Raw genomic sequence first — 25,351 nt, forward strand, 5'->3', positions numbered from 1 at the left:
TAATAAAGAAACTTAATAATGCCAAGTTGCGGTAAAAAAAAAGAAGTATATATTAAAGGTCTATTTCCTTTTTTTTTTTTAGCAATGCTTTGCAGCAAATCGTTTGAGCAGAATTGTGCCGCTAATGATGCCGCAGCGATACTTCTGTATCTTTTGGACCGTTAACACTTTTTGGTGATTTAAAACCCGATTTTGCGGGTAAAAAAAAACAGGCTTCAGCGCTACAATTCTGGGATGGAGTCACATGGGTGCCAGCCAGCTCGCAGCGCCTCGGCTCCATTTTGAGAGCAGGACTTCCTGGTTACGTGCATGTGGTAGCAATTTCGGGGACGTTAATCCATCCCCACCCCTTTTCTTTTTTTTCTGCCCCCGTGGGCGTTCACAGAAGCCCCCTTCTTCCCGTCCGTACGCCCCACCTTGCCAGCCCACTTGTAAAATTGCGCCAGCTCTGGCGCTCCGCGGCCCTTCGCCGCCCCATAAAAGAGTTGACAAACTGTGGCAGTAAAGAATTATCCCAGTAATCACCACTCGGCGGCCTCAACCTGCTTTAGGTAATCATTGGACAACTGGTATGTGGTTGAACAAACTCGCTGGTTATGAAGGCGTTCACGGCGGGAGAGACTATTCTTGTTTTTAAAGTCTGGCTGGGGAGGGAGGCGAAGAGAAGCTTTTTTTAATTTTTTAAAATTTTATTAAAATACGATGTGGAGTTTACCATTGGAAGTTACCATCACAAACATGATTGTTTCTAATAAAAAAGTAAACAAAACAAAAATAAAGCTTAAGAGCCTAGTTACAGGATTTTTTTTGTCGTTTTTTTTTACGTTTGTTTTTGCAGTCGGGTGAAAGGAAGAGAGAAAAAAAAACAATCAATTCACAATGAGAGTGAGTGGAAAAAGGAAAAAAAAAATAACACGTTCACATGTTGTAAAAATACATTTCCCAATTTTAACATTACACACAGACACTTTCAAAACATTCACTCATTCCTTGTTAGATGGTTAGATGTCAGTGCCAAAAACGAAACAGGGAAACAAAAGTCCAGGGGGAGGGGGGGGGCAAAAAAAAAAAAAAAGTCTGTTCTAGATTTCAAGGGTTGAAAACTGGGTGGGGCGGGGCAGGTGGGAGGGGGAGGGGGAGGGGGGGCATGAGACAGTGGGCGACTGCTGGAGGATATGTGTGCATTTGAACCCTGAGAGAGAAAAAGTGACCAATTCTAGTTTTTCGCCATTTTTCTTCGTTTTTTTTTTTTTTGTCTTTCCTTTCCATGACAGACCACGCCAGTGTCCGCCACGACCCCCCCCGCCCCCCACCCCCATCCCGCTGGTGGTGCTCTGGCAGCTGTGTGAAAGACGCTACAGAGACCCAGAGTGGTGGCAGCGCAGGGCAGGGCAGGGCAGGGCAGGGCAGGGAGGAGCAGGAGGAGGAGCAGGAGGAGGAGGAGATGGCTGCATTCTCACACCCGAGAGTGAAATATCAGCTGTGGCTTTGTGAGCATACACACTGTGCTTTATCTGTTATCCTATGCACATGCACACGGGGCCAGGCAGCTTTTTTTTTTTTTAAGATTGCGGAGGAAAAAAAGAGAGAGAGAAAAAAAAGGAAAGCGTTTTGCACGGTGATGCGTGTGATTTACGAGGATCCGAACTAAATCTGCGGACGCATGCACGCACGCACACAAGCACACACACACACACAGAAAAAAAAAAGACGACGACGACAAAACTGTCACCAAATAAGACGAGTGAGGCCTGATGGCTTTGGAGGAAGGGGGGTGGCGGGGACAGGCGGCGGGCGGGCGGGGTGGGGTGGGTGCGAGGAGCTTCCTGCTGAGCGGCGTTTGTTTGTGGCCCGTTCTTTTACGACTGGGTGCGTCTCCCCCAACTTGACTTTCTGTGGTCAACTGTATTAAGGCAGTGAGTGGTTCCATGGCGATTCTCTATAACAGCTACTTTTACAGGGAAAGAAGAAGAAGAAGAAGAAGAAGAACTAAGTAAGGCCCAGAGGATTTCAGCCGGACGGGGGAGGAGGGGGGGGGCAGAGCAGAGGGAGAGGGTGGGGGAGGGGTTTGACTCCGAAATGTTTCAGTACAACATGTAGAACACAGAAAGAATATCCATAGAAATGAAATCCTACAGTAATGGTTCTCATAACAGTGCACTGCTGAACTGAAAAAAAAATACATATAATCATCATCATCATCATCATCAAAAGCAAAAAAAAAAAAATGTAAGAGTACTATTAGGCTCATAATCAGAACTATGGGGGTTTGAGGGGGGGGGGTTATTTTTAAAAATATATACTCATCACATGACAGAGGAGCCTAGCATCTCAGGACACAGACATGCTCCATGTCAATCATAGACTCTGAGGGGAAAACTGTACATCACTGGGAACTGACCACGACAATAATGGCAATTTGGGATTGAAAAACACTCCAAAGAGATTGGAGGGGTGGGGGTGGGGGGCAGGGGGGGAGAGAAAAGGCCAGGTAGCAGAGAGGAGGGGTTGGGGTGGGGGAGAAACAGCAATGACATAAATTCTTAAAGCCAATAGTATTTTCCCTAAAAACATTTCCTCACATGCACTATAGATAGAGCAGCCTGACAATGGAGTTGGGCAGAAACAAAACAGCATCTAAAACTACATCCTTCCTAGCAAAAAGAAAACTAGCAGACCACAGTGACCAACTGACTTTTTTTTTTGTCCATTTTTTTTCCCCATTAGCCAGTAAGAAGGAGCTTATTACACATCTACTACAGCCTAAAGTCCAAGGATGGGGAAAACTGCTGAATGCCAAAATCTCCACGAGGAGGAAAATCAAAAGGTAAAAGGCAATGAGAAACTGGGTTGTTGGTTTTTATATTTGATTTTTTTTTCATCCAGGCCTGAGTTTTTAGGTGACCAGTGGCAAACCTATGAGGATTTCATTGAGTTATTATTCACTGGAGGTGATGCTGGGGGGGAGGGGGGTGGGCAAAGTCACTTTGAATATTTAAATTTTTTTTCCATTACTGCTACAGTTTCACAACCCTTCTGGTAAGGACTAGTAAAGACGTATCTAGAAAATCTGTACAAAAAATAAAAGGGTAAGCACGGTACATTCAATATCTGTTACTGAGGTACTAGAAAAAGGTGTGACCTTGACACCTGGGCAACAGCGTTAAAGAGTTACTCCTAGGGACTATTCCTTTGGAAAGACAATAGCTCGTTATAATAGGGTCGGTTGGTGGCGGGGGGAAGGTGGGGGGGCACATGCACACACGCACACACGCACACACGCACGCACACACACACGCACGCACGCAAACGCACCCATCATCATAAACGAAGCCAGCATGCAGGAACGCCGTCTTCCTTGCTCGTGCGGGGAATCTCGTCTCTACTGTTGCCCTCACGCAGACGGCAGCTGAGTGGATGCATACTGGAGGGAGGCGGGGGTGGGGGGGCGTGATGATGAGAGAGGGGGCGGGGTGGAGGTGTGGAAGGGTTGAGAGTAGTTGAGGGAAATGGTGAGATCTTTTTAAATCAAAAAAAAAAAAAAAAAAAAAAAAGGAATACAAGAGAAAAATAAGGCGCGACCCCTGGTCACCGATCCCGGGGGGTCTTAAAACTGTCCAGCTGCTTGAAACTCTCCAACTTTTGGGAACGGTGGGATGGTGCCCTCTGCTGGCAACTTCTCTCGCGTGCCATTTTTTTCCCCCTCCACGTGGAAAAAAATAAATAAATGTATTTGACCTGTGTTTATTTCTTTTTCAGCGCATCTGCCGTACTTACAAAGTGGACTGTTTGAACTGGACTCCAGTCCGCTGGCTTAAGATGAACCTTGTTGCCCCTGCGTGATCTCCGTTGCATACAACACTTCAAAGAAAGCCACTGGAGAAATACTACCTGGAGGACAAAGTGTGTGTTTTTATTAACGGATCCGTCTGCTCAACAAAATTATTGGCGGGTGTAACAAAACCGCGGTGGCCTGCTGGCGAGGAGAGGATGAAACGGTTCTGTGGAGCACAAGTTTCCCCCTTGTGACGAGAAAAGTTAAGAGAGCAAAAAAAAAAAAAGAAGAAGAAGAAGAAAAAACAAAGAAACAAAATAGAAAGAGCAGTAACATGAGTTGTTAATGTACAAAGGTGGGAGTGGGTAGGAGGGGGAGGGGTTAAACCCCTGAGTCTCTACGGGTCAGAGACAGGGGGTGGGTGGGGGGTGGGGGCGGGGCTGCGGGAGGGCGTTGAAACCTCATGTCAGAAATGCTTTCTTTGAACAAAAAACGACGACGACGACAAACAAACAAACATTAACACCTAGTTCAATAATAAGTTTTACGTTCCATTAAAACAACAGCCAACTAAAGGATATAAACCAATCAGATCGAGAAATCCTTGAGAACAGTTATTGCTGACGTTGTGGGGAATGGAGGGTTGGAGGGTTGGGGGGGGGGGGGGGGGGGGTGATGGGTCCAATGATGGCAGAGATGGAGGAGGCTGTGTGTTCGTAGGGTTTTGGGAAGGGGGGGGGGAGTGGGCTCGGCAGTGGACAAGTCACTCCTGGGCTGGTTGTGTGATCTGACGATCAGGACTGAAAACACACATCAGGTCAAACTGGCGCTGCTGATGTCCTGGAGGGAGGGAGGGGGAGGGGGAGGGGGCGGGGGCGGGGCTCTGTCCGATGGTGGGTGGGTGTCCAGAGGTGACGGAATGTGTTCCGGGGTCCGGGGACGTGGGCTATTGGTCGGAGGGGATGTCTCTGTCAGCGTCGGCCTTGGGGGAGGGGGCGTGGGGCGGGTGGGAGACAGGGGCGATGCCGTGCGCCAGGCTTCCCGCAACCAGGCTCTCCACGCCGCCACCGGCGCCGGGCAGGCCCCCGGCCGCCGCCACGTTGATCAGCCCCGGGGGAAATCTGGAGAGAAGGACAGGAGTGTTGCTGCTGCTGCTGCTGCTCGGACCACAAACAACCGGCTCAAGCGTTCAAGGCGCTCGTCCTCCACTTCAGACTCCTCACCTGTAGGTGGCTCCGTTGAGTTCTGGGTGGACAGTGGCCGCGTCCATGCTGGGCCACTGGGAAGCTGCCATCAGATACTCTTTATTCACGCAGTTCTTCAGACTGTCGGGGATGCGTCCTTGAACAGGGGATACAGACGTCAGGGTTTTTTTTTTCTCTCTTTTCGCTTCAGCCTCTTCTCCACTAAAACGAGGCTGCTGACGCTGCGTTTTTTTCATACGGGCATTTAGTCCCTTCTCCACTGACCAAGCCGCACCCACTCCGCTTTCACCGCTGCGCGTCTGCTGACGTCATCGCGCTGAGATGGTGTCAATAAAGTGCGACAGAATTCAGGAGTGCGGCGGTGGCCGGCGTTCTTTGTCGCTTTGTCACTTTTAGCCGCGCGCGCCTCCGCGGTCGTTTCGCCGTCTGGTCTATTTTGTGCGCGAGCGAAAAAAGCCAGAGGACAATGAAGAGTTTTTTCCAAGCGCTGATGGAACGTAATCGAACACCTCTGCATGGGAACGTGATCCACGCCCTGACAGGCGCGACACTACGACTCGGCGCACGCGACGCTCGTGCGGCAGGTAAAAGGCGCGTTGACGTGGCGGGCGCCCCAATTCCACCGCGGGCCCATCGGACCCGATCGCAACCCGGGCCCCCTGCCGGGCGGTCTGGCGCGTTTGGGCGCGGCTCGGTGAGCCTTCGCCACTGCCACCGCCACCGAATTCCGATTAACAGCGGGACTGCACTACGCTTTTTGGCCAGTGGAGCAGCGGCTTTAGACTGTTTTTGAAAAAATAAACACTTAAAGGTCCACTGTGGAAAACTGTGAAGGAAGCCCACCTGACAGCACCTGCTGTATACATGCATTCATACGGGGGTGTAGATATACATATACATACACATGTGTATATATACAGTGTACACACACACACACACACACACACACACACACACACACACACACACTAACAAAAAAAAAGGAAAATAGAATTGCTGTTATCGCACTGCAAAGATTTTAACAATAGAAAAACCGTAAATCAAGCCAGATTTTCCACACTGCAGCAGCCTCCTTACCTGTGATGGCCCGGCGGACCTCCCTCGCCGCCTCCTCACGAGCCTCCACGGAGGCCTGTTCACTGTACCACGATGTGTGCGGGGTGCAGATCAGGTTGGGGGCGTCCTTCAGAGGGCCGGTGGAAAAACTGTTTGGGAGGACACTTTGCTGTCAACGCAGCGACGACCAACGACAGAAAAAACCAATCACTCGGCATGCGGCGCCGCTGCTTCCTGTTCACCTGAAAGGTTCCGTCTCGTGGACGTCCATGGCCGCCCCTCGTATCCGTCCCTCTTTTAGGGCCTGGGCCAGAGCTTTCTCATCGACCAGGCCGCCTCTGGACGTGTTGACGAGGAAAGCTCCCTGACGCATCTGCGAGGCAGAGGAGGCAACGGCATGAATGAGCTGGAAGCGGGGACACTAGGGGGAGGGAAACTTGAGAATGGTACTTTATAAAGTACCTGTTTGATAGTGAAGTCGTTTATGAGGTGGTGGTTGTGCTCGTTGAGGCTGCAGTGCAGGGAGACGCAGTCGGAGTGGATGAGCAGGTCCTGCAGGGTGGCCATGCGCTGGAGGCCCAGCGAGCGCTCCACGCCGTCGGGCAGGTAGGGATCGTAGAAGAGCACCCCGAAACCAAAGGCCTTCGCTCGCAGAGCCACGGCTTGGCCAACGCGCCCTGAGCGTCGGGGAGGAAGGAGAGTCCGGTGAGCAACAGTTTAGGTGAGATGTGGGCATTTGACGTCTCACCGTCAAATGATTGAAGGAATTTAAGGGCAACAGCATCGAGGTTAATGAACCATTAAGGCTCCTTCACACTGAACGCGCCAAGCGCGGGGGGGGGGCGTCAGCGCAGCCATTCATTGTGTATGTGCGGCGTCGGCGCAAGAGAGAGCAGAGCGTCGCGCAAGGGTGGCGTTTGACGCCTTGACGCCTTGACGCCCGATTTAAAACATTTTTAAATCGAGCGTCAACGCGCTGTGACGACATCTAGGCGCGGCCAATAGGAGAGCAGCCGGCTCCGGGGGGAGAAAGTGCCCAGATGCACAGCACGGCACCAGTTGTTAAATATGTGTTAAAACTTCTCTACATCGAACTGCGCCTGACAATATATGAACATAAAGTGGTTGTTTTTCTCATATATATTCGGGTCGGGACATTATCGAGTTGATTCCCATTTTATTTTACACTCCAGAGTCTAGACGACACGGAACGTACTTTGCACGGGTTTTCGGCAAAACTGATAGCGAAGCACTGAGTAGCAAGCGGGAGGATGTTGTGTGCAAACGGTGGGACAACGAGATTTGGTTCCACTCAAGCCTCCGGTGCCGCCTGAATGCAAAACACGTAGCACCTGGTACGAGCACCGGAGGTAACGAGAACGTCAGTGCGCCGAAACCAAGCAGAGTCGCCAACCCGATACATATTTTTAAGCTAGTCTTGAGTCCCAGAACTCGGTGTCATATCAAATGTTACACTCGGGACACTGCGAGACAAGTTTTCCCTTCGTTTTCCCTCACTACTGCTCGATCGCGAACTGGCGTTCTGCTCTGCATCGGGCCACTTTTTTCAGAACCGGCAGCTCTCCTATTGGATGCGCCGAGGTGTCGTCACAGGGCGTTGACGCCAGGTCTGCGCCTGCTTGCGCCGTACCGCGCGTCAGACCGCATCAAAAACGCGTTCAGTGTGTAAGCACCTTTAATACAAAGGTACCGCTAACACTACAAATCCAAGAATGCTCTGCTTGGCACGTCATTCAGGACAGGACGATCATTGTGGGATATTAATATGACTTAACTGGTGTATTGTTGTTATTTTATTTTGAAATGTATTATTAATAAAAGTTACTGTTGAAATTTAAATCAGACGGTTGCAAATTAAAAAAGAGGCGATTTTTATTTACATTTTATTTATTTTGATGATTCTTTTTTTTTTTTTTAATGTAATACGATATTGCATGTGTGCAATCTGAAGTTATTTATTGCATAGCATTAAGCTTTGCTTTGTTCCATATTCAGGTTGAAGTAAAACTGATTTGGGTCCACATAAAAGGTTCGCTGTTCTGTCTGGAGGAAGATGTCAACGTTGGCTCGAGACTTTGTCCAGGTTAGAAATGTTCGCCCCCACTGTGTATGTGGGTTCGACACCCCGGCCTCAGCGTAACTAAATAACACCTTGTATCATGTACTCACCTAAACCAATGATGCCTAGCGTTTCGCCCCGGATACGAGCGGCGCCGCCGGCCACCTCCCTGATCTGTTCCACACTGGAGGCCCGGGTTCCCTCCCTCAGGGCCTGGTGCATCCATGTGACTCGCCGGTACAGGTTGAGGATGAGACAGAGCGAGGTGTCGGCCGTTTCCTCCACCGAGGCTGCCGGCACGTTGCACACAGCGATGCCTGAGGGTCGTTTAAAACAAAAAGGGACAACGATTGAAGACTTAAGTCCCCCTGAAAAGGCGATGTGGTCAGCGGCGCCCGACTCCTCACCCAGCTCGGCGGCAGCCTTCACGTCGACGTTGTCGAAGCCAGACCCAATCCGTACAATAACGCGGAGGCCTTTGAACTTCTCCAGGTCGTCCCTCGACAGAGTGATGGTGTGATAGAGGAGAGCCGCCACCGCCTCGTTCAACACCTGCAGAATGTCCGCAAGCGGACGCGGCAACGTTAGCCCGGAACCTCCGGACGAGCAAATATGAACTGGCACGGAATTTTCCGTGTCCCGGTGCGGCAACTTTACCTTCTCGTGAATCTCTTGTGTAGACTGGGCATCGCAGAACGCCACGGTGGCCACATCCTTCAGTATGGGCATTTCCACAGTGCAGTCACGCCCATCCAGCAGGGCCACCAGTGGCCGTGGGTGCATCGGCCCATTGAGGATCGGGGGTCGGATACCTGAGTCGACAAGGAGACGGAAAGATTTTCTTATTTTTCGGAAAATTTTATGAAAACCCACGTTGGCGTTTACCCACTAACAGTACTACGGCTATGTTGCATGCGCACATATGCAGATTTTCTCCATCAATGTGTGATCATGTCTTTTATTAGCGTCAAGAAGAAGGAAAGTAACGGCCTGCTGCGAGAGCAGAAGTTGAAAGCGGCTCTGTTTCTGGTCACTAAAGTGCACGTGGAGCTGCAAATCAAGTCCCAACGTACTGGAAAAACAAACTGCAATCCAGACACAAAGGCTCCTCCCTCTTTGTTTGATCAAGTTCCCAGTTCAACTCTTAAAGTTATTTCACGGCCTTCAAGTTTTTTCTCACACAAAAATGTCACAATGCAGATAAAATTAAGGAACGGCTTTCTCACTGGCATTAAGAACACTTCATTTTTACAGCAACTGCAGTCACGACCGCTAGTATCACCAGTATGTAATAAAGAAATGCAATTGTGCAATCTCACATTCACACCCTCCGCTTCATGTCTTTATCATGACCGAGGGAAGCTGCGCTTGCTTTCTTGGCAGTGTTTGAGCAAAAACATTGATTCTTGCTTGGCCGTTGCCACCTCGGTCCAATCACGTTGCTTCTGACGGCGTGAACATTTAACTTCTATGCACACGTCTGCGTGCCAAGGCAGGGTGAATTATTTGCCGTTCCTGTCCGGTGAACACGAGACGTGGATTTCGGGCCGTATTCTGCAGCCTGCGAGCTTCTACGCGGCCGTCGCGTCGACATTTTCAAAATGTGTTTGTTTTCCCATGGCTGTCGGCGGTGCAGCGCTCTCGGCCGTGCACGCACGGCAGCAGAGCGACTGGCTCAGACAAACATTCACTGGCACGAGGTTGTAATGCACAACTGAACCATGCAGCCCGTCAGAGAGGAATAGGAGCAAAATAAGGAAAATGTGACTTAGTGGTGGCAAGGTAGAGGAATAAGTCACCTTCATACCATACATCACCATGACAAGGTGTATGCTGCCTATATATAATTGAACAGCCCCACCTCCCTTCTGTGTGGGCCTGCCTAGCAGGGAAATGTTGGACCCTGATCAATACAGACGACTTTGGTTAAATGTTTCATCCAACTTAATGTGCTGCACTGTAGGAAGGACCGGCACCTGTCCCTTGCATGGTGGGTGGGGCTTTATTCCTTCTTCACAGCAGCCTGCTGCTCTGCATGCAGACAACAGACCCAGAATGAGAATGAGAACCCCGTCACGACTCCACCTTTAGAGGGGGGTCAAAAGTCGAGCTAGCGCCTGTGCCAAACGGAAGGCAGGCATTGGTAACGGGGGCGGGGTGGGGTGGGGGGGGTGAAACTCCAACGGATAAGAGACCCAAAACCGACGGGGATTTGAATCACTCGAGAGGAGCTGGCAGCTAACGAGCGTCGACTAGCAAGAAATGACCAGTAAACGCATTGGGGGGGCAGCGGTGGGGTCGAGGTGACCCCTCTGTGGGCTGAGGACCAACTTCAGCGGTCTCTTCGGGGGAGGCGGTCTGAGGGAACGGTCCGTGGCTCAGCAGAGTGGCGGCTGCACTTGTTTAGCGTGCAAGGTGAAAGCAATGGCATGGGGGGGGGGGGGGGGGGTAATTATAAGAGCTTGATTACAGCAATATTGTCAGACCTCCGAGTGTGTGTGGCTACAGAGAGAAGGGGGGCGGGAGGGGCGGGGACGGGGGCGGAGTAAAGGGGGTCGGGAGGCCTGCGGGTGTCAGAGGAGGGAGTTCACGAGGGCGTCTGAGTCTTGACCTAAATTCTCCTCCCGTCCAGCAGCCGTCCTCCTCCTTCCTGTGGTTCCGGCTCCTCCTTCCCATCAAACCCACATCATGACACCGCGCACAGCAACTGCACACCTCCACCACAGCCGCGCCGCCGTGCATTACGTCCAGAGGCACACTGACCCGCTAGCCGTGACATCAGACAATCGTGCACATCTCTTTCAACGCAGAAACGTTAAGACGGCCGAATTTTCAATTAAAATTTCAATTTGAAAGGATTTTTTTTTGTTTTTCTATTTTCGTGTGGAAGTGCTGTGGCCTCCGCCTGCACAGTCCTGCCGTCAGCAAGCCTTGGCTGAGACCAACCACACAGATGCACCAGTACCCACCATCTTGGCCCTGCAGCGTGACAGGTGTGTGTCTCCCAGGGTGGGGGAGCACGCGCGTGTGTGTGTGTGTGTGTGTGTGTCTCTCGCTTGAGACATTTAGCTCGACAGAGGGTCGGGTAGGCAACGGTGAAACTGCAGATGAGAGGAGGGAGCCGGTAGCCAAGGGTGGAAAACAAATATTTGCGAACACTTCCTCTTTGACGTCTGAACATTTCCCAATGCGTGCAACACACACACACACACACACACACACACACACACACACACACACACACACACACACACACACACACACAAGAAAGGAAGAGAAAAAAAAATATGGAGCCTTGATCCATCACAAACTAGCTTGATTCGCAGCGCTTCGGCTAGCGGCTCCACGCTCAGCACGGACGCTGCTCTGACGCCGCCGCTCCCACTGACGCGAGTCCAAGGCGCAGGAGGACTCCGGCGTTTCCCTCAACGTGCAGGTCAAGATACGCACGAGCGCTACGCACAGTAACATGAGTCAAAGGACACTGGCAGAGCCGAGGCCTACTGTGAACAAGCATGGCCGCGCACACAATACAATTCATTCAGCGATTCATTCATTCTCCCTCCTTCTCCCTTCGCGCCCCCTCCCCCCCACACCCTCGTGCACCCCTCCTCTCCCTCTGGCTGCAGTTGGAGCAGTGAGTGGCGAGGGGGGAGGGGCAGCAAACATGATAATGCAGCAAGCAGCGGCAGCGGCAGCACTCCACCCAGACGCAGCCACACACACACACACACACACACACACACACACACACACACACACACACACACACACACACACACACACACACACTTCCTTAACCGCTACGGCAACGCCAATCCGCTGAGCACAGAAGATAAAAATGCACAAACAGAGCAGCACCACACCCAAAGCAGCGGCTCCCTCCCCGCGCAGCTCACGCTGGGAGAAATATGCAATAAGGAAAAGAGAAACGCCGGGCCTAACCTTGCATTATGAAGTCTGCGAGCCCGTCTTCCTTTCTCTCTCTCTCTCTCTCTCTCTCCCCCTCTCCCTTTCTCGCCTTACTCTCCCCTTCTATCGCTCTTTTTTTCCTCCCTCTCTCTTGTCAGCCTGCTCTTGGCTGGCTGGATCCCAGCTGTCATCCACGCCCAGACCCTCCCCCAAGGCCAGCCTCCAATCAGACGCTGGCCCTTTGAGGGCCGGCCAACCAGCACTAACCCCATTAGCATAGCCGAGCCGAGGCCACGGGCGCTCTGGGCTGTTGTCGTTTTTTAAAGAGACAGCTGGCCCATTTCCCTAAAGCTGCGGCCACGACCCTTCACCTTGTCCTCTCCCTCTCGCCCATCTCCTGAGACTGTCCCAGACTCTCTTCCCTCCTTTTTTCAAAGCACAATGTCTGGTGGCCCTCTTCTCCAAAAAGCCATCAGAGCAACTCTGAAGGATGCAGCCTTCACAAATCCACAGTGTACACAGGCACAACCGCTCGCTGATAGCACAATGAAAACTTAATGGGAAGCGCACAGCAAGAGCACAAAAGTTGCATGACTGGGATATAAATTGTAATATTTCTTCACCTGGAACAACGTTTAAGAATAAAAATTGCTTCTGAATAATTCTACGACTACAACGTGTTCAAGGTGTCATTTGTAATTTTAAATGTTGTTGGATGTATACAAAATATACTAAATGTATACAATGAGGACTGTTTAGCCGTGTGACAGAAAAGTGTGACAGCTTACAGACAAATAAGCAATAATAATGATGATGATGATGATGATCTGACTTTTGATTATAACAGTGGCTGATATTATTGAATGTTTTACACCCGAGTATGTAGAATGTTTAGAAAGGAATGTTGCTCTGAACATTTTCCAATTAAAGTTGGAAACATGTTAATGGAAACATGTGAAACAAAATAATAATGATAATGATAACGATAATGATAATAACAATAATAATAATAATAATAATTTCAGAGTGTTCATCTTTAAGATGTCTTGCTTACCCTCGCAGATGCGGTCAAGTCTCTGCCGCTTGACCTGTTTGTGTTTGTCCATCAGAGCCATAGACCAAGTAGTCTGAACCTGGCACACAGAAGAGGAGATCCAAGTGCTCTCGAGCCTGTTCGCTGGTGTCCAGTTAGTTTTGCCTGTACACATTTAGAGAGGGGGGGGGGGGTGTTACTCCTTTACGTTGCACACCATGCGTTACTTAAAAAATGTATCCAAAGGTTCAGATATGTCTGAAATATAACACATTAAAAAAATGTAATACTCATAATTTGCCAATGTTGTAAATATACAGCACACAAATAAGGCCGAGGCATCGCTTTCCCCTCCGTGCGACATGCACGAGACACACTTTGAAGAGGATGTCCAACCCAGTAGTAAAGTTGACAGGTTAGTTAAAACTGTCAAAAGATGTCGCGCACACTTGAGATTATAACAGTTAGCAGCCCAACAAGTGGCGAGAGACTCCGTATTGCAAAAAGGCGACTTCTCGCGCACAGAAAGCGATGCATGCAGTTAGTGTTGCATCCAGATAAAAGCAATAAGCAAGTGTTCAAAAACTTATTTATAAACACAAAATGTTACCACTGTGCGTTGACACTCGGTCATTAAACCTGTTGAAGTGCCGGTTTACATAAAAAAGAGAAGTCGTTAAACTGAGCAATAAAATGCACTCCACTCTGTTCAGAAGCGCAGCCAATAAAACGCAGGTGTTGATAACATCTGTAAATTGTCATATTAATGAATGTGAATGCTAACGACAATAAATGGGGAAATGGCAGTGGCTTGGAAGTCCCTCGTTAGCAGCAAAGTTACCGTTATGTAGCTAAAACTAGCATCTGGTGCTAGCGAGCACCTTTCTTAGCTTTCTTTGGGATTAGTCCAGACTGAAAGATAAGTAATAGGTAAGTATTTAGTCCAAAATATAATCAAACTTTACTCGTTAAAGGGTAGACGCCAGTAATAGTTTTTATAATGGCATGAAAGTAGTTTAGTATGCATTAACTTCTGAAACGCAATCGGAGCTAACTAGCACCGTAGCTAGCGAGCCGACGTTGGCTAGCTAACCCAAACACAAACATACTTTAGAATGACATTTTCTACAAAAATCTACGCAGGCATTCCAACTTCTGAAAGAACGTTCGGAGTTAGTGCCATCTACTTCCCCACTATGTTGAAGAGTTTGTCAACAAAAGACTTGTGCAACTATGCTTCTTCGGCGTTAACAGCGCCGCTAGCACTAGCTAGCGCCCTTAGCTTAGCGTGCCGCGGAGAGTGTGGGGGAGATGCGAGCGGAGTGGGAGCCCATTTCGTCCGATTTGTTATCAGCGAGTGGCGCCTACTATGTGAAATATGTGACCCAGAAGATGAGAAAATGGCCCAAACTACGAAAATAGGTCAATTAGCCGCAGCAAATAAGTCGCGCGCGACTACCAAGTAAGCCAGTTACCGAATCTTAAAGAAATGCTCAGTTATTTACCCCGGATAAACTCTTTCAAGAGTGCTGAGACAGTGAGCGCGCGTCGGTGGTGTTCCCTCTCTCCTGATCGCCATGAAATCAGACAAAAGAGGAAGTGGCTTGTTGGTAGGGGGTGGTGTCAGGCACTGAGCATCGGTGGACAGAAAGGAGCGCCCTCACCTTCCACGGCGGAACGCCAGTCTTCACATGATGGTTCAAGGCCACAGTGAGAAAGTTCCAACAACAAACCAACAACATCAAAAAAAATAACAAAAAATAACAAAAAGTAAACTTTGGAGAAGTGCTTGGTGAACTTTAGCGCGACCCGTTGTCGAATATTTTAAATTTTATTTTGAAAGAGCCGATTCTGCTAGAAAGTTCAAGACTACGAGTAATAGTTGCGTTTGAATAAAAAACGATTTGCGATGGATGTTTTCCCGCTGATAGTAGTCGCATTAGTGCTGCTCCATCTGCGTTAGTGTCGTTAGATTAGGCAGAGTGGTGAGTTGCTTTACTGGAATCAGCCACTAGATGTCGCAGTAACACTGGCCGCTTTCCCAACGGTTCGAAGGAATGGCGATACTTTTGCAACATTCAGCAAAGTACCATCATTGTCTTTAATTACACCAGGACTTCTTTTTATTCTCGGCTTAATTTTAAAGTCTTTGATTTGTTTTGGTCATTACTGTAGTCCATTAAATCAAACGCCAATTTCTAAGGGGAAAAAAATTAGTGAAATCAATTGAAGACGAAGACACTTTTTGGGAAAAAATATCCTCTATTAAATTTTATTTATTCTTTGTTTTTGTTTTTACAGAAATTGTGCAACAGGAAAGCATGAAAGACTATTTATGAAAGGCCACCTCATCTTGATCAAGCTCCTTTTTCACATATCGTTGTAAGTTTGTGTTCACTCTTCCGACCCGTGCAGCACATTTGTCACTGTGAAGCGCTATGAAGTCCAACTGCTGCATCAAAGACGTGTGTTGGGCTGAATGTTGTGCATGTGCCACATTCTAAAGTAAAACAAACCCAAAAAGCCTTTTGCGCCAAATCTGTCTGCACGTGAAGAGAAACAGAGCAACCAAAGACGATGCATTCTCAAACTTAAGGCATGGTCACCCAACAGTGCCATTGGTGGAACGGCCCTTTAGACAACAATGAACAAAAAAAAAAGGTTCATCATCAGAATGGTGAGTCTGCTGCGTATGATCTGGCAGGGCGAGAACTTTCCTTAAATAATGTCACTTATTTCTGAGACATGGTTTAACCCAAGTGTAGCGAAGCCTCATCTACTGGGCCAGATGTTGAACTCAGATAGCAGTCGTGACATTTGAACCTGTTCAAAAACAATATTTTGGCAGTACATTCTTTCTTTTTTTTTTTTTAAAAAAAAAAAAAGCAAAACTAATTTTTGATGGCGTAATTTAAAAAGAATTCCTAAGTTTTAAAAAAAAAAAAAGGTATCAATTTATGCTGAAAAGAAATAATACGACAAAGTGATGAAAAACCGCGATGTTAATTCATAAAGTGGCAGGGGATATGAATATCCATTCTCTTTATATGTATGTAAACAATGCATCAGATAGGATTCGCAGCCAGAACACAGGAGACGTCCATGTACATGGAGCCATTAACAAAAGGAGACCCGAACATGGCGTCCTACTACGACCATCGATCAATGGACCAGCCCACTATCGTCCTGTGTGTTGAAATCACCTTTGAGGCACTATTAAGCAAATGATGCTTACAGACGTCCCGCAGCATCCTCTGATAAAAGAGTCGAACAGTGCCGTTACAAATTAATACCAAAATGACAATTCAAAAAAACTAGGGTGTCTTCATGCACAGTTTCCTACAATTATGTATTTTAATTCCTTTGAATTTTTTTTTTTTTTTTTTGGTTACTCATTGCGCATGTCTTGGGAGGGCAGCAGCTCAGCTTCCTGTGAGCCCCACCAAAGGAGCGCAGCAAGCATACAAATGTGCTTCACACGGTGACAAATGCAGTATTTCCACTGGGGGCGCCGGCGGCTGCTCAGTTCTCTTCTATCAGGTTCAAGTCCAGCTCGGTGCAGTCTCTTTCAAAAACAAACTTGTATCCCTCGGCTAATGCACTCCTTTTTCCCATGCCGTCCTCCTCCTCCTCCTCTTCCTCGTCACTCTCACTCAACGGTCCGATGCTTGCTCGTCCCAGAAACTCAGCAGGAGAGAAGGCAGAACAAGTCTCTGCCTGGGAAGACGCCGCACTGCCTCCTGCAGCGGACATGAGGCTCTCCTGGTTTCCTCTCTGCACAAAGCAAACAGGCATCATGAGTACATCATCCATTAAGGACCCTCTTCTCTTCTCAAGAATTCCCTGAAGAACTTTGCAGTTACTCAGTGTTTTCATATTGTGGCCGTGGCATCCATACGAGGAGCTGAGCAGATTTTTTTTTCATGTACCATATCAACAAATCTTCCTTTACAGATTGAGGCCCCATTTTAGCCTATTTAACATACAATAAACTGACACGACAATTCTAGTTTAAAACTAGCACATTTGCTTTTTTAGCTAAATAATTATCTTTCCACATCCAAAAACAGACCAAGAATGCAGTGAATTTTTTTCTTGGTTATGTCCAGATGACAGTCAAGTAAAATGTTAAAATAATCTTTAATCATTTTAATAGTTCATCTGTGCAACCATACATTTAGTAGTGCGCCCATGTGCTTCGCATCTGTTGTTAAAAGACGGCCTGTCGGGTGGTTTCATTTTCTGTTGATGAGATTTTGCTCTTTAGTTTTATGGTCTTCATTTGCAAATGGTGCATCATGAACCAGATCCAAACCAGAAAACTTCAGACATGGGTCTTGATACCAGATCCAACTTTGATAAACTGCTGCAAGCTTTTACGTATAAAATAAAATGAGAGGTTTAAAAGTTGCATGTCATGTCATGATGGGAGGGGCGTCAGAGGACGACATATGCAGAACTGCCCGTGTATAATGTACGAGCGGCAACCAGCTGACTTGACAAGCCAAAATACTCTTAATGCCCACCTGCGTCATCTTGCTGAAGTCCAGGCCAGGCCTGGGACACGGCAGAACATCTGGGTCGTGGCGCCTCTTCAAGCGAGGCCGGCGCAGGTCACAGGGCTGAGAGTGGCACCGTGGCAGCGCCGGGTGCAGGTCCCGCCTGGAGGTGGACGGTGTGCTGCAGGCTGAGGTAGGAGACGGCGGCAGGGTGGGATGTCCCATGCCGCCCCAGCCGCCCCAGCCTCCGTGTGTTAAAGCAGCAGCAGCAGCAGGAGCAGCAGCAGCAGCAGCAGCAGCAGCAGGAGAGGGCCGAGGCGACAGAAGCAATGACGAGGCGTCCTGGATGTGAACGGGGGAGAGGGAGAAGCGGCGCTGCAGCAGCGGGGCGGGCGAACAGGAGCATGAGGATGGGGAAGCTATGGAGGCGGAACCGCCTCCTTTCAGTTTGTTACAGCTGTCCCACTGGAAGCTCCACGGAAGCGGAGAGTCGGACGACAGTGCCAAGCTAAAAAAGGTGGGGCTGGATGAAGAATGAAGGGATGAGGAGGTAAAAGAGGAGCTTGGGCCAAAGAACGGCAAAGAGCTGGCCGCAGAGCCGGAACTGGACACCCGGCCGCTTCGAGAGTCACGTTTCACCGGGGTCCAAACCTTGGACGCGGTAGGGTGCCATGTGGAGCGGCAGCGAGGCAGGTCCTCTGGCACAGACAGGGACCGACAATGGCGTTTGGGAGGAGGGGGCGGGGGTGGCGGCGAACTCTGCAGGGCAGCAAAAGAGACCTCCGGTCTCTGGACTGGTTCTCCAGAATGGGAACGAGGCCATAGTGCGTCTGGTCCACAGGAGACATCCAAGTTGTTGGCTTTAGATACTGGGAGGGTGGTGGCGCTGGGCTCTGGAGATGGAAAAACAGACATGACACGAAATGTCCAACAATCCTGTTCAAAATACGAACCTCGACCGTCACTGATTTGCATTGAATGCATGCAAACCTACCTTGCGTCGATCTACATGCACTCCATGAGACTGTGGGACTCGAGCCCACAGCAGGTAGGGACTGAAAAAGAAAGGCATCAATTGCGTTTGATAAACGGATATTCAACCCAGTAGAACATTAAAATTGGTTCTGGGGATGAGGCTCAACTCACCACGGTCACATTAATTGAGAAAGCCTTGTAATACGGCTCTTCCAAACTCTGTTTGCGGAGCTGTTCTGTGATCAGAGTCACCATTATTGTGCCTTCAACAAAGGGACGTGCATGGGGCCGGAGAGGAATGACTCAGGGCAGTTTAACAGTGATTAGTGGGAGTGGTGGTGGTGGTGGTGGTGGTGGTGGTGTGGTTTATGGTGTCCCCCCCAACACCCAAACCTGCCAGAGTGAGCAGCTTTCTCATTATTCTGTCATCTTTCTTCTCCTTTGGATGCCACCTAGAGGAACAAATAAGCAGGGATCCATGTTAGAAGTGACAGCAATTAACTGGAACTTGCTCAACTGCTTCAGTTTCTTTCAAGCAATGCCAGAGAGCCAGTGGCCATTGCAATGCGTCGCAAAGGAACGTTGACTAGAATTGTGGAGAAAGCCAGAAAGAAAGAAAAAAAAAGAGGCAGGATTTCAATGTGTTTGTTTTCTAATAGCTGGCCACATATTTACACACTGCGCAAAGGCTGACATCTACACACGGACTCATTCACACAAGCAAAGGTAGAAGTTCATGTTAAAAAAAAAGAGAGTATACAGGCCCAGAACAAAGAAACACTCCACATTCTTTCATGCACATGGTCTTTTTTCTTTTTCTTCTTTTTTTTTATTGGCCCAACAAGCAGAGTCTGGAGCATTTTCAAGCAAAATGACGAGTACGCCACATGTGAAAACCGTTGGCAAAATACAATGGCAGTAAAGGTCAGCGGGGTCAAGTAACACAAACGCCAAGAGTTTTGAAGGGAACGAAGGGGGAGGGAGAGACAAAAAAGGAAAAGGATGGGGGGGGAAGTGTGTGAAAAATGAATAGAGTTGGAAGCACACCACGGAATCCTGACAAAGGGGACAAAAGATCAGTTAGCAAGTTTCAAGGGCTGATATTGAGGGAAAAGACAAAATGGTGGAAAGCACCCAAAGGTGGAGGAGCGCACGACGGGCCGCATGTCCATTCCATTCAAACATTCAACAGTTGTAACGGTTACTCAATACACAATTGTAAAGATTATCCTGGAGAGGAGCATGTGGCGAGAACCAAGCACAGGGGACTTTGTATCGTACGACTGCCCGCATAAAAATGAAACCAAAATGGAAAGACAATATACAGAAGGTAATAAACACAAAGTACAGAGTTGTGTTTTAGCCTTTGGGACTAATCTGCAAAAGTGCAGGTTAAAGAGATAAAGGCTTGTTTTGCGCAGACGCAAGCAAGACACTATGCAAGTTGTAGCAACGACACAGTGTATTATAACAGAGTGTCATAGATCTCCTCACTGAAGTAATTCTTCTGCTATTCTTTTTTTTTGGTTGTTGTTCCTTCATATGGCCTCCAGGCCTTCCTCCTTGTGCTAAGTTGTTAGCCTGCCTCCACATGCCAAAAGACAAGCTACTCCAGCGACACAGGCCACCACAGGGCTACACATCACCCCGAGATAGCAGCCACTGGCTGCGGGGCTCGGCACCCTACGGGACAGCGCCTTTTGCTCATTACCCCTCGGAGACAGACAGCACTGTGGGCGCATGCGATTATTAGAGCTCAACACCTCCAGCCACACAAACTTTACTGGCCATGTATGTACACGCAGTTATTGGGACGAACACACACGCACACATGGATGTGTCTACAAACGCCATCTCGACATGGCATTTATTCTGATTTCTCTTACTTTTCAGTCTTGACAATAAAGACGCGCAGTGCACGTTCAACACGAATTTAGCAAGGTTTCAAGTGAAACATATGAAAGCCTATAACGTTATCCTAAGATGTAGGGAAACTGTCATTTTAAAAAAACGTTATTAACATGATGCTAATGCGATATTACCGACTAAAGAATAAACAGATTTGTTGTAGGGAGGGAAAAAACTGAGCGTGCAAGCAAGTTATTAGGTCTGCTCTTTGAGCTAATTAGCTGGAGGGATAACAAGTGTCCTACCTCACGTTACTATTGTTAGCAAGCTTAAACGTAGACGTGTTTACCCACCGGGCTACGGCCTGTCACTCTATACAAATAAAACCGTGATTACAGTGCTAGGAGACATTGGCCAAAACGTGGCTAGACGAAGGCTAATAACGCTTCCAATCTGAATGTAGCCTTAGCTCAGTTTCACAGCCGGCTTGAAAGCTAACGTGCTACAGCTGTTCCTGTGTATTACCTGCATTCGGTGGTTCCTAAGCAACCGAAACTGCACACAGCGCACCGGCTTCACTGGAAGCTAGCAGAGTATTTATAGCTCCTGGACGATACCAATGGGGAGGTAGAGGTCCGAAGCAACTAACTAGCAAACACAAAACACACACACGAACGCACATGCAAAAACACAAATAGTCTTACCACATATTCGCAATCACGACAATATTTCGTTTGATGTTGTAATTTGCGCACATTAAGAGTTCACTTGAGCAATATTGTGTACAACTAACGTCCGAGTCAATCACGTGCAACGTGCGTTCGGCACTTCTAAATAAAGCTACAGCGTCAGTCAAAAATGTTGATTCGTTTTCTTCAGAGCAAATAAATGAAAATTAGGACCCTGGACATGCAACGGTAGCTGGACTGTTAAAAAATAATCTATGAATCGAGTTGATGGTAAAACATGCTGGAAAAAAATCCACAACAATTTACGCATGCGCAGCACACGCACACACATACACAGACACACACATAGTTCTGACGTTTCACATAATCGAGCTCTGGAAGGAAGATCACAAGAAAATGGATCTTGAAAAACTACCAAAACAACAAACTCTTGAAATGAGGAAAAGGTTGATCGGGTATGGATTTTTTATTTTATTTTATTTTTATTTTTTTTAAAGATCATTTTAACTACATGCTGTGATTACGGTCCGTTTCGTTGCTGACGTTTGCTATATACTCGAAACGACTAACGCGATCGTCTTTTATTTGCAGACAATCATGTAGACTGTTTTATTCTGACAACCCTGTCAAAATAGTCCGAGCCAGAGGACAGTACCTCTTCGATGAGAGTGGCGAGCGATACCTCGACTGCATCAGTAACGTTCAACACGGTAAACCAACTTTTCCCGCAAGTTTAGATCATTTATTCCCAAATGGTGGTCCGATGACTTAAAGAGGGAAACGTTTTTTATTATTATTTTTATTTTTATGATGTGCACGTCTGTTTGGCCGGTGCAAAAAAATAAACCCTACCTGTTTAAAATACTCACACCCGTTTAAATTTGTTTTCCCAAACACACGCAAGGAATGTGGAATGCTAAAGATAAATAAATAAATAAATATGTTTTTTAAGAATTGTTTTAATCATATATCATATTATTTTTAGCTTATGATGAGTTCAGTTTGGCAAACAGATACACTAAAGTGAGTCGTGCTTTTTGTCACGGCCTTGTTCTTTAACCTGCATAGACCTGCACAAAGAAACTTGCAGAGGTGATTTGAGCTGTTACACTCTGAGCCATACGACCTTCGACCCCTGGCAGCTTCACCTTATTACAGATGAAAGTATCGCAATAAAATTTAGAGCTTGAGTGGTAAAAAGTGTCAAAGAATACTTGTTAGTGCTGTCGGCTGAAATGCACTCGTGTGTCAAGAACTTTACTCCCAGTGGAGCATTTATTTGCAAATGGAAATGCACACACATACACACACACACACACACACAAGTGAAAATTGTGCATATGTGAATGTCATGTTTTGTTCTGTTTTTTTCCTTTTGTAGTGGGCCATTGCCATCCCAGCATTACAAAAGCTGCTGCTGAGCAAATGGACATTTTGAACACAAATTCACGATTCTTGCATGACAACATTGTTCTGTATGCGGAGCGCTTAGCTGCCAGCCTTCCAAAGAACCTGTCTGTCTTCTATTTTGTCAATTCCGGGTAAATAATCCTGTCATACCTATCCAAGTGTTGCTCTCATGTATTGTTACTGTGCAATTGCAAAACTAATGTTTTCATGTGTGTTTTTCGGACAGTTCGGAGGCCAACGATCTTGCCTTACGGCTGGCACAACAATACACCCAACACGAAGACGTCATTGTGCTTGACCAGTGCGTATCCTGCTCAAATTCAACACGTTCACCCTGTTGTACACTTGTTTTATCCATTACAGTCAACTCTCCTTCTACACTAGTGCTTACCACGGGCATCTAAAGTCTCTCATCGACATTAGCCCTTACAAGTTTCGGAAACTGACAGGACAGAAAGAATGGGTTCATGTGGTGTGTAAATTTGCACGGCGCTAGTTGCACAAACCTGTGATTTAACTGTTGGACACCTGTGTGATGAAAGTAATGCGTTTCTTCAAAGGCGCCCTTGCCAGACACTTATCACGGCACATTCAGGGAGGATCATCCAAACCCAGGCCAAGCGTATGCAGATACTGTGAGAGACCTGATAGAGCAGGTGCACAGAAAAGGGCGCAAGGTACATTTGCAGAATTATGGTGAAACTGAAAATAAGAACTGCCCCCATGTACTCCAAACAAGTAAAGCTTACTGGCTTGTTATATGTTCCTACAGATCTCCTCCTTCTTTGCTGAATCATTGCCAAGTGTTGGGGGCCAGGTCATCTTTCCGCAAGGTTATTTCCCTCTGGTTGCAGAGTGAGTTGTCATGACAATTTCCCGTTTTGTCACTTGTGTTACAATAATAATGAAAGAAAATTATCTGCATGTATGCGTCATACTCTGTCCAGATATGTGCGCTCGGCGGGCGGAGTGTTTGTCGCAGATGAGGTGCAGACAGGCTTTGGCCGTGTTGGGAGCCACTTCTGGGCTTTCCAGCTGCAAGGAGAAGATTTCTGTCCCGATATAGTGACCATGGGCAAACCAATGGGAAACGGGCACCCATTGGCCTGTGTGGCAACCACTGCAGAGATTGCCGGAGCTTTCACAGCCAATGGAGTGGAGTACTTCAATACGGTAACTATATTGCATTTTTTATATGTATAAGGAACCATTTTCTACAGTCTCACCGGAAAAATGTTTTATAGTATATGATTCACGTTTTGCTTTTCCTTTTTCTGTGTTTTTGTGTGACATCACACAAAGTTTTGTTTGTTTTTTTCTCACTATGACATCACACAGTTTGGAGGGAACCCAGTGTCCTGTGCAATTGGTCTGGCAGTTCTAGAAGTGATTGAGAAAGAAGATCTTAAGGGAAACGCCAAGAGAGTGGGAGCGCACCTTAAAGAATTGCTAAAGAAGCTACAAACACAACATCTAGTGATAGGCGATGTAAGGTAAGGACATTGTTATAGCTTGTACAGCTTAAATTGCTATTTTTCCACCCCTACTTTAAACCGTCAATTTAGCAATATTGGCCGCGTTGAATTCATCTAAATCTGCAACCTGAAATTCGTAATGGAAACGAAAGGTGCTGAACCCCACATCTATATGTTACCCAGGTGGGGGTGAGACCATTGAGGGCTGTTCAGCCCGACATTTTATCTATATACAGCTGACAAAAAGATTACCATTAATAATGGTATTGGTTTAAGCCCCAATATGTACATTTTACCATGTAACCCTTTGATTCCTTGCAAATGCAAAGATGTTTCTAAGAAAAACTTTTTAACAGAGGCGTGGGATTGTTTGTGGGTGTTGAGATAGTGGAGAACAGGGAGACAAGGACTCCTGCCACAGGAATAGCAGCTCAACTGGTGCAGAGGTATAGTACTGGACTGACGTGAAATGTTTTCTTTTTTCACATCATAAATCCAATGACATGATTCTCTGGCCTCTGAGCACAGCTGCTATGTTACACTAACCAGGTTCTTGTGCTTAAGGTTGAAAGAAGATAAAATCTGTATCAGTACAGATGGCCCGTGGGAGAGTGTCATTAAATTTAAACCTCCCATGTGCTTCAGCATGGAGGATGCAGAACTGGTGGTTCAGCGCATGGACAGTATCCTAAAAGGTTGGTTTTGCAATGTTGTACCGCTTCCTTTTGTTTCCACTTGAGCCGTAAACATTGTGAAAAATGCCCATTCGCCTAACTGACAATTACTCTATGATCTTGTTCTCGCAGAGATGGAAGCCAATATCCTGCAATAATAAAGAAGACATCTACGGTTCATTAAACCTGTAGAAAAACTTTAATGGCATCAGACAATGTAAGAGTCACATTCATCAGTTCAGAGGTAGATATATGAATCACTATTCTTGAGACTTGTAGGTGAAGTATTTGCTCATTTCACCATGTAAACAAAAAGGCAAAAAAGGAAAAGGTTTTACCACCCTTACCTCGACTAAGCACCATCATGATTTAGTCTGCCTGGAACACGGTTGTTCAGCTATGCAATACCTCAAGGTAATTCTCAACAGAAAATTGTAATGTTTGCCTACTATGAATGTTTACAAATATCAAATCATTCTGGCCATTTCAGAGATGATTGCGATACAATTTCCTGCAGCAACACTACCAACTAAATAAAATAACTTAAAGCGCTTAAAACCTGCCTCTTTGTCATGATAATACCGTTCAGCCACAGGATTTGAAAATACAGTACAATTGATTTGAGCACTTACCAGACCACCCTCTTAACTCTCGGAGGCATTTTACTTAGCATTACATTTTCACACTGAGGGGCGGTTATTAACACTCAGTCAGTTATCC

General features: G+C 47.2%; 3 protein-coding genes across 8 annotated transcripts; 1 reads left to right on the plus strand and 2 right to left on the minus strand.

Annotated features, from left to right (window-relative positions):
• Positions 1 to 4,290: 4,290 nt before the first annotated feature.
• On the minus strand, positions 4,291 to 14,715 carry ctbp1l (C-terminal binding protein 1-like). Of its 3 annotated transcripts, none has more exons than XM_076032936.1 (10): positions 14,567 to 14,715; positions 13,083 to 13,226; positions 8,774 to 8,928; positions 8,524 to 8,668; positions 8,227 to 8,433; positions 6,499 to 6,713; positions 6,279 to 6,409; positions 6,058 to 6,185; positions 4,999 to 5,116; positions 4,291 to 4,896 (listed from the first exon to the last, which is right to left on the minus strand). In XM_076032936.1, the coding sequence occupies exons 2-10, from the start codon at positions 13,141 to 13,143 to the stop codon at positions 4,722 to 4,724; spliced, it is 1,335 nt and encodes a 444-aa protein (XP_075889051.1). In that variant the 5' UTR covers positions 13,144 to 13,226; positions 14,567 to 14,715; the 3' UTR covers positions 4,291 to 4,721. The 3 variants fall into 3 exon arrangements, with proteins under 3 accessions (XP_075889051.1, XP_075889052.1, XP_075889053.1); XM_076032937.1 differs by lacking the exon at positions 14,567 to 14,715 and adding an exon at positions 14,171 to 14,375; XM_076032938.1 differs by lacking the exons at positions 13,083 to 13,226; positions 14,567 to 14,715 and adding an exon at positions 12,062 to 12,202.
• A 588-nt stretch (positions 14,716 to 15,303) lies between these two features.
• On the minus strand, positions 15,304 to 21,245 carry LOC142892698 (protein FAM53C-like). 2 transcript variants are annotated; one of them, XM_076032941.1, is made up of 5 exons: positions 21,088 to 21,245; positions 18,707 to 18,987; positions 18,555 to 18,615; positions 17,588 to 18,453; positions 15,304 to 16,835 (listed from the first exon to the last, which is right to left on the minus strand). In XM_076032941.1, exons 2-5 carry the CDS (start codon positions 18,788 to 18,790, stop codon positions 16,584 to 16,586), a joined length of 1,263 nt encoding a protein of 420 aa, XP_075889056.1. In that variant the 5' UTR covers positions 18,791 to 18,987; positions 21,088 to 21,245; the 3' UTR covers positions 15,304 to 16,583. The 2 variants fall into 2 exon arrangements, with proteins under 2 accessions (XP_075889056.1, XP_075889055.1); XM_076032940.1 differs by lacking the exon at positions 21,088 to 21,245 and adding an exon at positions 20,909 to 21,052.
• A 136-nt stretch (positions 21,246 to 21,381) lies between these two features.
• On the plus strand, positions 21,382 to 25,189 carry phykpl (5-phosphohydroxy-L-lysine phospho-lyase). Of its 3 annotated transcripts, XM_076032934.1 has the most exons (12): positions 21,382 to 21,527; positions 21,664 to 21,782; positions 22,454 to 22,613; positions 22,709 to 22,783; positions 22,867 to 22,954; positions 23,043 to 23,159; positions 23,255 to 23,337; positions 23,430 to 23,655; positions 23,821 to 23,975; positions 24,314 to 24,403; positions 24,522 to 24,652; positions 24,764 to 25,189. In XM_076032934.1, the coding sequence occupies exons 1-12, from the start codon at positions 21,469 to 21,471 to the stop codon at positions 24,787 to 24,789; spliced, it is 1,329 nt and encodes a 442-aa protein (XP_075889049.1). In that variant the 5' UTR covers positions 21,382 to 21,468; the 3' UTR covers positions 24,790 to 25,189. The 3 variants fall into 3 exon arrangements, 2 of the variants coding, with proteins under 2 accessions (XP_075889049.1, XP_075889050.1); XR_012927476.1 differs by lacking the exon at positions 24,764 to 25,189 and having other exon boundaries at positions 24,316 to 24,403; XM_076032935.1 differs by lacking the exon at positions 24,314 to 24,403 and having other exon boundaries at positions 24,603 to 24,652.
• Positions 25,190 to 25,351: the final 162 nt, after the last annotated feature.

Source organism: Nelusetta ayraudi, unplaced genomic scaffold (assembly GCF_046127955.1).
Source record: "Nelusetta ayraudi isolate G7.1 ecotype Tasmania unplaced genomic scaffold, CSIRO-AGI_Nayr_v1 ptg000039l, whole genome shotgun sequence".
NCBI classification, from domain to species: domain Eukaryota; kingdom Metazoa; phylum Chordata; class Actinopteri; order Tetraodontiformes; family Monacanthidae; genus Nelusetta; species Nelusetta ayraudi.